General features: G+C 42.9%; 1 protein-coding gene across 3 annotated transcripts in view; it reads right to left on the bottom strand.

Annotated features, from left to right (window-relative positions):
• Positions 1–9996, bottom strand: part of LOC148041837 (protein S-acyltransferase 21-like) — a 142871-nt gene extending 132875 nt beyond the window's left edge. For all 3 annotated transcript variants that reach the window (XR_015691626.1, XR_015691627.1, XM_087683057.1), the window contains exon 1: positions 9425–9996. Coding sequence is in view for 1 of the 3 variants with exons in the window: in XM_087683057.1 (XP_087539183.1) it covers positions 9425–9469 (45 nt within the window). In the remaining 2 variants the exon portion in view is untranslated. The remainder of the gene's footprint in view (positions 1–9424) is intronic.
• Between the last annotated feature and the right edge of the window lie 2333 nt (positions 9997–12329).

Genomic DNA, 12329 nt, shown 5'->3' with positions numbered 1-12329 from the left:
ATCAAGTCCCCTATGCCTCTAAGATAGCTAGGACACAAAGTGTGAATAGGAGAGAAGTCGAGAAGTCCCTCCACCATCTTCTTTCGAGAAGCCCGTCCTATAGCATCAAAATTGAAACAACCATAATGAGCATGCCAAAGCAGCCCAAGCAGCCCAAGCTCATGGGAAGACCTCACGGCTAAGGCTGTAAGCATGTAAAGCCCACTCCCCTGGAATCATGTCCTAAGAATGACACTTGTAGAAGCATCCTCCATTGTCACCACATCTTGTGTAAATACCACGCGGTTACCAAGCCATGTCAGACCATGAAGAGACAAGACGTTAAAACCCAAATCTGGTACATAGAGAACTTTGGCTAAAGAAGACTGCCTGGATGGCAACAAAGGAATAGTCCCCACTCCTCGAACGAGAGCTATAAAGTTCTCATCAACAGCGACTATGCCCCCTCTAGTACCCAAATCTTGAAGCCAATCTTTTTTGTAGGTCATGACAGAAAATGCAAATTTGCCTTTTTGCAGAGCAAAAAGCTAGGGCCACCGAATGACTAGACAAAGTCACTTGGTCCTAGAGCACCTATACAAGCCGTAAACGCAATAAACACAAGCTGAAAATCTATGTTTTGAAGATCTAGACTACTCCTCCACAATGAAAACTTGCTCTTCTATAAGAAATCTCCAAACTGTGTCCTCACTTAGGCAATGATACCATGTGAGAGTGTGCAATGGAAGAGAAGCACGAACACAACCCAAAATGTCAATGAGAGCACTGGATCAGGTTGATGATGATGGCAGCACCAAGCATGGAGAGTCAAAGTATCACAGTGTGCACCTACAAAGGGAAGATTGAAGACTGAAGACTAAAGAGTGTGTGTGTCTGCCAAGTGGGGGTTTGGCTCTAAATAGCCAAACCCCTTAAAAACTAGCCAGCCTGCTCCTGAGAGGCCATAAATGCTGGTCAACTAGCATTTAATACTAGTCACTAAAGGAAAAATGCCAAAAAAACATGGTGACTTCGAAAAAAATCCCAAATGACAATGACAAGGTCCAACAGGTATAGGCAGACTATGGAAAGCAGTAACTAGCCTAAGAATGTGCATAAGAAGCCAACAAACAAAGAAAATACACTTAAATTGCAATAACTCCTATGTCTCTGTCAAACTCTAACAAGAGCTCACAACCAGGAGATGACAGATTGACATAACTAACATAGGCAAGCTAACAAACACTCCCACGTAAAGGCTATAAAAAGCCTTATGCATTAAGGCTGATGGAGGTAATGGGTTCAGAGGGTCATAGTGTTGCTATGAGAGAGAGAGAGAGAGAGAGAGAGAGGTGGAAGATAGGGAGTGAGAGAGAGATAGGTAGAGAAGAAGAGAGGGAGAGAGGAGAGGGATAGAGGGGTAGAGAGAGGGATAAAAAGGAAGAGAGAGATTGAGGTAGAGGGAGGGGGAGAGAGAGAGAGGGGTAAAGAGAAAGGGATAGAGATAGAGAAAGAGAGGGGGAGAGGGAGAGGGAGAGGGAGAGGGAGAGGGAGAAAAAGGAATAAAGAGATGGAGAGAAAGAGAATAGAGGGAGAGGGAGAGGTAAGAGGAGAAAAAACCGACAAAAAGAGAGAAGAAAAGGATTCATCTTGTTTCTTCGAAGCACAAATTCTTTTTCCTAGCCCATTCGTTTCCAAGGAACCTATCAATGCTTATGAGTTGAAGAGAGCCCATGCAAAGGACGAGAGCTCAAAGACCCAAGGTCCCTAAGAAGAATAGCAAGCTCCAAGGAAGACTAAACTAGATGATGGATCCTCAATAAACATTTTAATTCTAATACTCAATTGGACAAGCAACATTGAACCTGCAAATAGCAAAGGACCCCTAGGTGCTTTGTAGAATCCCTTCTACTCTTGATCAATACTTCTTTGATCAAGTCATGAATGGATTCGGTTCTATTTGGTTCTATTAAGATGAGATATGAACCTTAGTTCAAAATCATTAAAATATGTAAGTTAAAATACACTTGCATAGTAATGATGTGGGAGGGTCAATCATTGATACTATAGGAGGTTTTTTTATTTTAGAAATATGAAGGGAACAAATGATTATTATTATTATTAGAATTAATTTGCTAAAGACACAAATTGATCTAAAATCACCATTCATAAGTATACTTGCAAGGGTAAGACCTTAAGGCCCTAGGTATTAAGCCTCATGGAAATATTGCTCTCTCAAGAAGAATACCTTACAAGGCCATACAAGAGTCATCAAATATGGTATGGTAAAGAGTAGTAAGTCCCAACGGAAAGCCTATGACCTTAGAAAATAGGGAGGGACTTGAGAACTGTCGCCCTGTAAACTCCAAAGAACTTTATATGATTATACTCTAAGGAACTGTTGTTGTGGATTGTATCTTCTTTATGAAGCATGCAAAAGACATTGTTCAAGTTGTTGAACTAGGCCTAAGATAGGGCTTATTGCTTTGGAAAAAAAACGGTTTTTCATCTAAGGATAAGTTAATTGGCTGTTTTAAAATATTCAATGTGGTGGTTGATGGGTATTATGGAAAATGAATGTTTTCCTACTTGTTGATGATAGGCTGATTGCTTTGGTTGTGTATTTATACAAAACTCCTTGTGCCCTCATGAGCGGATTTATGGTTACGCACTAAACCTTCCCCAAGGTTAGCAGTGGAAGCCCTTAACCAAGAGGCTGGTTTGATCCTTTCGAAGACCAAGACTGGCCCGAAATGTGAGAGGTCTCTTCATAGGAAGAATGTTGGGCTAAGAGGCGACAAGAATCCCACAAGGGCTCTAGTCATAAATCCCATGGGTCTGTCGAGAACCGGCCTAACCCCTATGAGCCCAAGATAGACTTCCTAGAAGGCCCTAATACTAAATAAGGGTGGATTGGTGGATCGTGTGCCATGAGATTTAGACAAAGTCCTAAATCAAGGAACGGATTGCCAAGGTGGCATTGCACCTTGGAAAATGTGCATGATAAATACATTATTTTGCAATTGCTTTCACAAGATTGTTTGGCATGGTCTTTGTGTTTGTGATAATAAATTACGTGAATAAACTAATATTTAATTATTAATTAAGAAAGTTGACCTTGCATGTCAAATATATATGTTAGGATAATTAGATAACTAAAACACACCCTCGAGGAAAGCGGGAGAGAGAGATGGATGTCTGCGTCCTATGGATGGGCAGTCTCCATGAGACGAGATTATTCCTTCAAAGCCCTAGAATTAAGAGCGATTACACAAAGGGCTAAATCTAGTGCCCGCTCATAAAACAGTCCGTGGAGTTGTTTACACTAAAACGACTCCTTTACAACACCAAAAGTACCATGTCCTAGTGGTTAGTAAAGGTCAACCTCATCCCCATTGGTGGGGACTCAAATCTTGTTAGACGCACATAAACCTTCTTTAGATAAAGGCCTTGTCATCTAGTTAGTGGGCGTGGAAAAAATTTTGGGCGGGGGAGATCACTCGCCCATAAGTGTCCGCCAACCAAAAAAAGTAGAGCGAATCAAATCGCTCCACATCAACCAACGGACACTTCAATTTTTTTGGAAATTGGGTGTGGACGTCTGTGTGTAATGGGCCTAAGAAAAGGTAGAATGCTTAACTGCTTGGTGTGTCATCTTAGATCTCAATCAATGCTATTATAGGGGACCAGAGTCGATACTATACCCTACGAGTAGAGGGGTCGAAGCGTATTGCTCCTCATTCTTCAATCACTGTGAACCAAGTGTGGTATTGATCTACTACAATTCGAGTTAACTTGCGAATGAAGTGACTCAAAGACTAACACTAATTAAGGTGTTAGGTGACCTTAGCGTCAAATTAGAAATCACCCTCTCCAAGGAGAAAGACTAGTTTCATATTGTCACTACGATCCTTCTTTATCTTCTATACATGTCATTTGTCAATGGCTCCTCCATGTTGTAACATTGATGACAAACTTTAAGGCCCAATCTATCTACCTTGGGAGTGCAACAACGAAAGCATGGTTTGTGCAAAAGTGTCTTTGGTATATTAATTTTCTACCTTGCATCCCAAGTAACCCTTCCCTTTTCCATCACATTGGGACAAACAAAATTATGAGAAAGTAATCCTAAACTAGGACAACAACAATGCCAAAGCATACTTAGCACTTCTTCAATATATCTCAAAGAAAGTCCAATTAGCAATACCTCCTATGAGACGTCTATCAAGGCATAGGAGAAGCTCCAACTTATGTTTAGGTCTCCTTCAACCATGGGGACTATTTCTCTCTACGGCCACTTGCAAAATATCCAATTCAAGGCAACCAAGAAGATTTAGTCATTCATTTTCCAAGTGACACAAATCCAAGATCAACTTCATAGCATGTAGTCAACATTGCCCCAAGCTCATTTGGTAAAAATTATTTCCAACACACAACATCAATGTTGCTTAAGCATGAATTTACCTTACAATTACAACGAAGGTTGCCATCTCGTTTTGATGACCCTCATTCGAGTGCCTTGGGTGCTTCAAAGAGGGGGTGGAATGTAAAAGAAGAAGAAGGAGGGTAAGTGCTACTTCTATAGCGAGAAGAAGAGCCTCAACAAGGACTGCAAGATGCTAACATTGTTGCAAAAACAAAAGAAGGACAAGAAAAGTAAGGTCTCCTCCGTGTTAGCAGATATTAGTCAGCTCATGGTGTGAGTCTGTGTTAGAGGCTGGGCATTTTATGCAGTATTTTATGGCACATTTCTGTGGCCATTTATGTTGTATTATTTAGCATTTGTTGCTGGCCGACCAGCATTAAATGCTGGCCGACCTACATTTTATGCTCCCCACTTTTGTGGCTATTTATAGGGCTCCTCCTCCACAGTCTTTTGTGCTTCAGCCATCAATGGAGATCCTTCTGGGAGAGAGGAGCCGGTGCTGAGGAGCCCACGCAGCCAGTGACTCACCGTTGTATGCTGCTGTCTCGTGTTCGATATGGATTCCATTTCCCGAGCATACATCTGAGTTCTCATCTGTCTACTGTGTTCATTCTTTCTTTCTTTCTTCTGTCTTGTGTTTCAGCATTTATTTCAGCATATTCTTTACGCTTCCATTGCTGCACCACTTCTGACATGGTATCAGAGCTCAAGCTGCAACCTATTTGTGCTGTGTTTTCTTGCTGATTTCAGGATTTACACCCTTCTTGCTGATCAGCCAGCTGTCCTTCCTGCTGGCGACTGCTGATTTGCTGCTGGCGACAGTGTTTCAGCATTTGCGTTTTGCGTTTTTCTGGACAGATTTGTGTTTACTGCTGTTCCACTCTTTGCTGCCCGTGTTTCCTTCATCCAACTGCTGGCAACAGTCTTTAGCCCCTGTTTCTTCAGTTTGCAGCCTGCGTTTTGCTGTTTACAGCATTATTTTTGTCTGTTTTTTTTATTATTCAGGCCGTTTTTGCTGTTTTTGGCAGTTTTTGACTGATTTTTTCACTTTGTGCAGCAGCTTTTGGCTTATTGTGGTCAGCCTTTGGGTTATATTGCATGTGAACTCACTATTTTTGGTGTTTTTGGTTGCGTTTTGGCTGTGCTCACTCTCCAAACGACCTTCTTTTCTTCTACTTCTCTTTTCTACCTCCTCCTTATGGCCCCTCCGTGCACCTCAAGTGAAGATAAGTTACATGGCCCTGATTACCTCACCTGGAGTGCTGTCATGAAAGCTTGGTTTGTGCAGAAGCGGCTATGGTACATCGTCTGTGGAGCTCTTGCTCGACCTCTCCGTCCTTTTCCTCTTCCTGAAGACTTTGATGAGGACAACCATGAGGAAGCGGTGCTCACATGGGACTCGGACGATGCCCGTGCTTACTCGGCGTTGCTTCGGTGTATTTCTAAAGCGGTCTTACCGGCGGTTACCTCCTGTAGGACATCTCCTGAAGTATGGCAGAAGTTGCAGCAGATGTACGAGGCACCTTCCACCATGCGGGCCGTCACACTTTATGGCCAGCTCTAGCAGATGAAGTTTGAGCCGAAAGATACTATTCAGTCTTTTCTTCTTCGTGTTACGCAGGTACAGGTCCAGCTTCGGCACATGCAATCTGCTCTTCCCGAGGTGCATCTTGTCGGGACGGTCCTCTACAAGCTCCCCCCGGAGTTTGATGGAGTGGCCAATGCTTTGCGGGCGCAGACATCATCGACTCCTGTCAGTTTTACACATATGACCTCGATGCTTCTTGAGCATGAGGCATCCTTGAGATTACAGGGGCGGCTTCCGGCACATTATGGAGGTGAGGCTTATGTAGCTTTAGAGAGGGGTGACGGGAAGAAGAAGTCGAAGGCCCAGTGTTACCACTGTGGCAAGAAGGGACATTTGCGGAAGGACTGCAAGAAGTTAGCGGCTTCCAGGAAGAAGGAGCAGACGACGAAGCGGGATGCTGACTCTACCGATGAGTCCTCTCCTTCATCAGACTCCGACTCCGATCCTCCGACCAAGGAGAAGTCCAAGGCGCGGAAGGGATCCTCTTCTTCGGATCGCGGGAAGGGCTTGGTGGCCCCTTCCTCGGCTGCTTTCTAGTGGTGGTGATGCGGTCATCCCTCACGACTCCTCGGTGCCAGAGAGGGAGTGTGAGCGGGTGTTGGTGGGGCTGTAGTGCCTCATCTATATTTTGATACAGGTGCACAGGTTCCAGAGAGGGACGTCCCTGACGCATCGACGGTATCTGGCAGTGAAATCCTAGAGACTGGTGTTGATTTCTGGGTTCATGATGAGCTGTGCTTCTTGACAGAGAGCGAGAGGCTTTCGTCTGGAGCTCACATGAGGGGACACTTTGGTGGTTTGGCCAAAGGCGGGAACTCCATGGTCACATGTTCAGAGACATGTTTGGCAGATTGGCTTTGTATGTCCTGAGTGACATAGGTGACATTACACTGAGAGCTGCTATGAGTCTTCTCTATTTTCAGGTGTTGTTGGTATGATCGACATCGACATCAGATACTCTCCGAGGCATCTTGGTGGTGGGCTGGCCACTCACCGCTTGGACATCCATGGTCCTTCTGGTGTTTCTTTGTTGTGTAGTTTATGATTCTCCATCATTGTACTATTTTATTGTATCAGATCACACATGATCTGAGAGAGGGTGTTAGCAGATATTAGTCAGCTCATGGTGTGAGTCTGTGTTAGAGGCTGGGCATTTTATGCAGTATTTTATAGCACATTTTTGTGGCCATTTATGTTGTATTATTTAGCATTTGTTGCTGGCCGACCAGCATTAAATGCTGGCCGACCTACATTTTATGCTCCCCACTTTTGTGGCTATTTATAGGGCTCCTCCTCCACAGTCTTTTGTGCTTCAGCCATCAATGGAGATCCTTCTGGGAGAGAGGAGCCGGTGCTGAGGAGCCCACGCAGCCAGTGACTCACCGTTGTATGCTGCTGTCTCGTGTTCGATATGGATTCCATTTCCCGAGCATACATCTGAGTTCTCATCTGTCTACTGTGTTCATTCTTTCTTTCTTTCTTCTGTCTTGTGTTTCAGCATTTATTTCAGCATATTCTTTACGCTTCCATTGCTGCACCACTTCTGACACTCCGATCCTTCATCATTTTCTAATTTCAACACACATTCCAACCATCTTGCACAAGTCGCAATGGCCCCAAATTTCTAGCCCTACCATTATCTCATCCCTCACAACTATCCAATGCTAGAGAAGAAGTGTGAACAAGTGGTGGTGGTGTTAGGCACGTCAATCTCATCCATATGCAAGTATGGTGGATCCTAAGCATGGCTTTCTACAAGCACCAATGAAGTCTGGAAGGTACAAATCTCCTAAAGCTGAAATGCTGTTTAGGAGGTGAGACAAATAGCAATCTTTACACCTAGTTTATTTCCACATGAGGGAACACTTTGATAGTCTAGCCAAAGGCAAAGAATCCATGGTCATAATGTGCTTTTCACAAAGCTAACAAGCATCAAGATTTAGCTATTTCTACTCTTTGTTGTTAGACATTGGTACAATCAACATCGACCTTAGTGTTGTTCCAAGGCACGTTTATGATGGCTTGATCACACACATATACACAAAGCTTGGGTATCCATGATCCTAGCCGATTGTCATTGGTTTTTATACTATGGTGGGGTTTTCATCAATGTCACCCATATCTAAGAGAGGGTATTAGCGTAGTACCTATCATGGATGTACAAGCACTTTATCTAGGTGCATTTCTTTTTCGAGAGACAGCACAATTTTAGCCTAGCCAACAAGTATTTATGGTGCCATTTATGGCTGGCCAACCTGATCATTATTTTGCTCTATTTTTGCCTATTTATAGGCCACCTCTCCTCCTTGTTCATTCATTCATTGGTATATCACACTACTTTACCTTTGTACAAACTTTTGTACTTTGATATATGGATTCCATTTCCTAATTTCATTATTCCTACGTTCATGTATTCTCATTCTTTTGTTCATTTGTTCAATTCTCTACATAGTCAACAACGTCATTACTTTGCTTCAATTGTCCCACATTTGTCTAATTGAAAGGAGGGAGGAAGGAAAGGGAAGGGGAGAAACAAGGGGACAAGGGGACATACTATAATAGTCTTATTTTGAGTTTGAAAGTTGTTCTTAAGTGTGGAAGTTTATTCCTTACAAGTACACCACATAACGTCTTTGAAACCTTGTTCTTTACAAGTAAGGCGCATAATCCAAGTTCACCAAGCTCCCAAATGCAAGAGGTGGTCACTTGAGTAGACCTACAAGGACACTAGTCTTCTACCTGATGTGGACACACCCATGCTAGCACTAATGTTTATGGAGCACTTTATAGGTTCTATGGACCTTCCAGTGACAAAGTTAGGGACAAACTAGGACAAGTATTAGGGGCAAAGATAGATAGGATAAATCCGAAAACCATTTTGGAGGACTCTGTTCCGAAATATGTCTAGCGAGCGGCCTATGAAAGCGAAATCGGAAGGCATGGGAAGACTATCTATTAATCATTAACGTTCCTTGCAGTAGTGCCCAAAAACCTCGTTTACGGTTTTAGTCCACCATTTGCGGTGCGGCTCCAAAAGCAGACGGTTCGAGCCGCTAAGAATTTCTTAGAATGAAGCCAAATGTCCTACGAGTTAAGGAAAACTTCATGCAATCCCAGTATTGCTCTCGGTATCACGCCGCGGGTGCATTCTGCATAGCATTCGCAAATAACATGCCAAAGGAACAACGCTAAGTTAAATCGTCATCACTAGAATCGCTCTATTTGCTGTCCAAATGACTGAAAAATTAAAACGGGCAGCATTCATTCTGTGCTTGCAAGTTAATGGCTGGCAATGTACAAATGCTCTCTCTTCTTTGCCTTCCGCCATGATTTACTGATTAACGTATTTTTGATCCTCAGTGCTTGGAACTCAACAATAGGTTGGAGAGGCCCTTGCTGAAAGGAACTTTGAGTTAATTCTGAGGACTGACCTGAAAGGTGTGTGCGGGGAGCTGCCAGCCGTGTCGCCTCACCATTGGCAAAAATCCTGTGTTAGATAGATACCACAGAAAGAAAGAGAAGATTGTGCGTGGCGCCCCCCCCCCTCTCTCTCTCTCTCTCTCTCTCTCTCTCTCTCTCTACGAGAGCGCCATTTGAACGGGAAAGAGCTTCCAAAGGGCCCGCCTCACTTCAGTACTAGCCACATTCTCTGATAAGACAGGGATTTCAGCCCTCCGATGGCTTGCTTAGAAACGCAGAAAAGCTGTGCCGCATCCTGCTCAAAATGCTACTCAGACAGCGGACAAAGAGGCTAAGTTTGTCTGCTAAAAAGTATGAAAGGGCTTTGTATCTACAGGATGAGCGAGAGATTATCGGGGAGCAAGAGAATGATGCGAAGTATTAGGCGGTCGGGGAACACGCGCCAAAAGTCAAGCACAGTGCGCCCCAAAGGAGGAAAACGTTTTGGGAAAGGGGCTTCCGACATGACACGAAACTTCAGACAGACAAAAGAGAGAAGAAAGAAAAGGAGAGAAGGTGGTGGAAACTCAACTTATGTTCATTTTTGAAGGTTGCAAAAGAGAGAAGAAAGAAAAGAAGAAAGAAAAGGAGAGAAGGTGGTGGAAACTCAACTTGTGTTCATTTTTGAAGGTTGCAAAGCCTTTGAGGCCCATTATTGACCTGCTGGAGAATCCCAAAATATTGTAAGCATTGCATTTGAAGGGCAATAGAAAATTTTGCCCTTCTTGAAGAAAGGCAAAATACATCTAGCACTGCAGTTGAAAGGTGCTTTTTTTTTCTTAAAATTCAATATATTTTATTATAAATATCATATTGCTTATAGCGAGCGCTGAGTTGTGAGTAATACATTATACTATGGTGGTAGTCTATCAAGCTCGTAAATCAAAACCCTCCCGACTCCTACGTTCCCTCATCTTCTTGAAAGCGATAGGTCACGACCTCACAAGTTACAACACCGTTGTAGCTGCCTCACGAATCAGGACTCAGCCGGCTGCCATGGACCGTGGGAGACTGGGAGTGGGAGTCCTTGCAACTTGCCATTTGAGTCAATTCCACCCTCAATTCAAGATTTAGGATTCGTTAGGAGTCATTCAGGACTCATGAGTAACACGATACACATGTGACGCAGGGGCCAAAGCAGAAGAACAGTTGGCGCATGTCACAGAAAGAAGCCTAGGTAGGCCACATTGCCCCAGAGGAACGTGGAGCTTGAGAGTTGGAAGTTAAAACGTGGTGAGCCTGGGTGGCATGGCATCACCCTAGAGGCTAGAGGCATGAGTCGGAACGTGGACGGTGGAGCAGCAAGCCTGGGCGGTACCTTGGAGGCATGAGTGACGAGCCATGGCATTCAAAAAGTAGTCTAAGCTTGAGAAGTTAAAACTTAGAAGGAGGACTCATAAATAATGTTGATGATCAAGGAATCATTTGCAGTAGTGGTACTCACGTCTTCGCTCTTGTGATACATGATACGAAGGCAAGGCACCAAGTCCCCAATGTAAGCTGTCGATTTGGAAGGAGATCATTCATGCAACTACAGGCAGCCCATGGGCCATGGGGCCAGCTAATAAGAGGGATGCCACCATCATCCATGGCTAAGATAAACTCCAGTCTCCGAGACTTAAGCTCTTACATGCCATTAGAAAATTGCAACCTTGTAAGTTGTAAGTTGTTTCTCTTAAGAGACTAATGCATTTTTTTAAATTGTAATCAAAATATTTCATTTTGTAAATATAAATTTTATTAAATAAAATAAATCTTTTTTAAATCACACATCATACATGATATACTTGAATTTCCTTGAGGGTGATACAATTATTGGTTCTTTGCAAATTATAGCTCCAATGACCCACTTGACACCTACAACTCAATCACTCACATCAAATACTCAAACCTACAGGCTGCATACATTATAGGTTAGAGACCATCAAACCATTTGTTATATTCATGTTATTTGATATTCATGTTATATAATTTGTTCATGCTAGTCTAGTCTAGTCTAGCACAACATTTTTTTTGGAAGGCACATATTCTTCATGACATGGTGATGTAGATCATAGGCCCTACTGTTTTCTACATTTCCATCATCCATGATGCTCGAACTTCAACCAAGTCTCCTGCAAAGTAGGACCATGTGATAGAGATGAGCTCCAATGGTTATCTACGTGTTAGTCAATAATAAATAAATAACTCAACTATATTGATATTCCACCACATGGCACTCTAAGGTCTAATCATGTTTATGCTCTAGGCTCTAGCCTCTACATCATCCCCCATCTTACACATAATATCACATTATGCCATGGATTATGTGAATCCTCCTAAAGCCTTGGCTTTATTTAGCAACATACTATGTAGACTTCAAGCATAAATGAAGATTCACTTTTTGGTATATTTTTGCCTTACAAGATAGATTGATCTTAGAGTATACCATCTACCTTTAAATCAGGTCCTATTCGTCAAAACTTTGAGTAGGTATGAGTTCAACATTCTACCATTTTTTAATGCTCAAGTTTTAAAGATTGCTAGTATTTGCCCCTACCATTTGGAGTGTCTAAGTTGAGCATACCTTAACTTTTTGCATGCATATTATAGGTATGGGTCGTCCTAAGAGGGATTTGAGTCAATTGACTCTATCTCTAGCACTTACTCGAAAGGAGATTCCATACTTGTGAGTGACTCATTGATTGCACCTCCATCCACATCAGACACACCTATTGCATTTACTCACGTAAATGTGAGTTTGGATCTTAACATGCCTATAGGGGATGCAAGTCAAAGTGTGGATTCTTTTGATGATGCTATGAGAATTCTTGATGGGGTAAGAAAGCAATATGTTGCTCATGCAAATGCTATCCTAGATTATGAGGGTAGTGCACC

The sequence above is a fragment of the Lygodium microphyllum genome, chromosome 1 (genome assembly GCF_053477565.2).
Source record: "Lygodium microphyllum isolate KBCC chromosome 1, Lygodium_microphyllum_v1.1.10, whole genome shotgun sequence".
NCBI lineage: Eukaryota > Viridiplantae > Streptophyta > Polypodiopsida > Schizaeales > Lygodiaceae > Lygodium > Lygodium microphyllum.
This window is presented reverse-complemented; position numbering and strand designations above follow the sequence as displayed.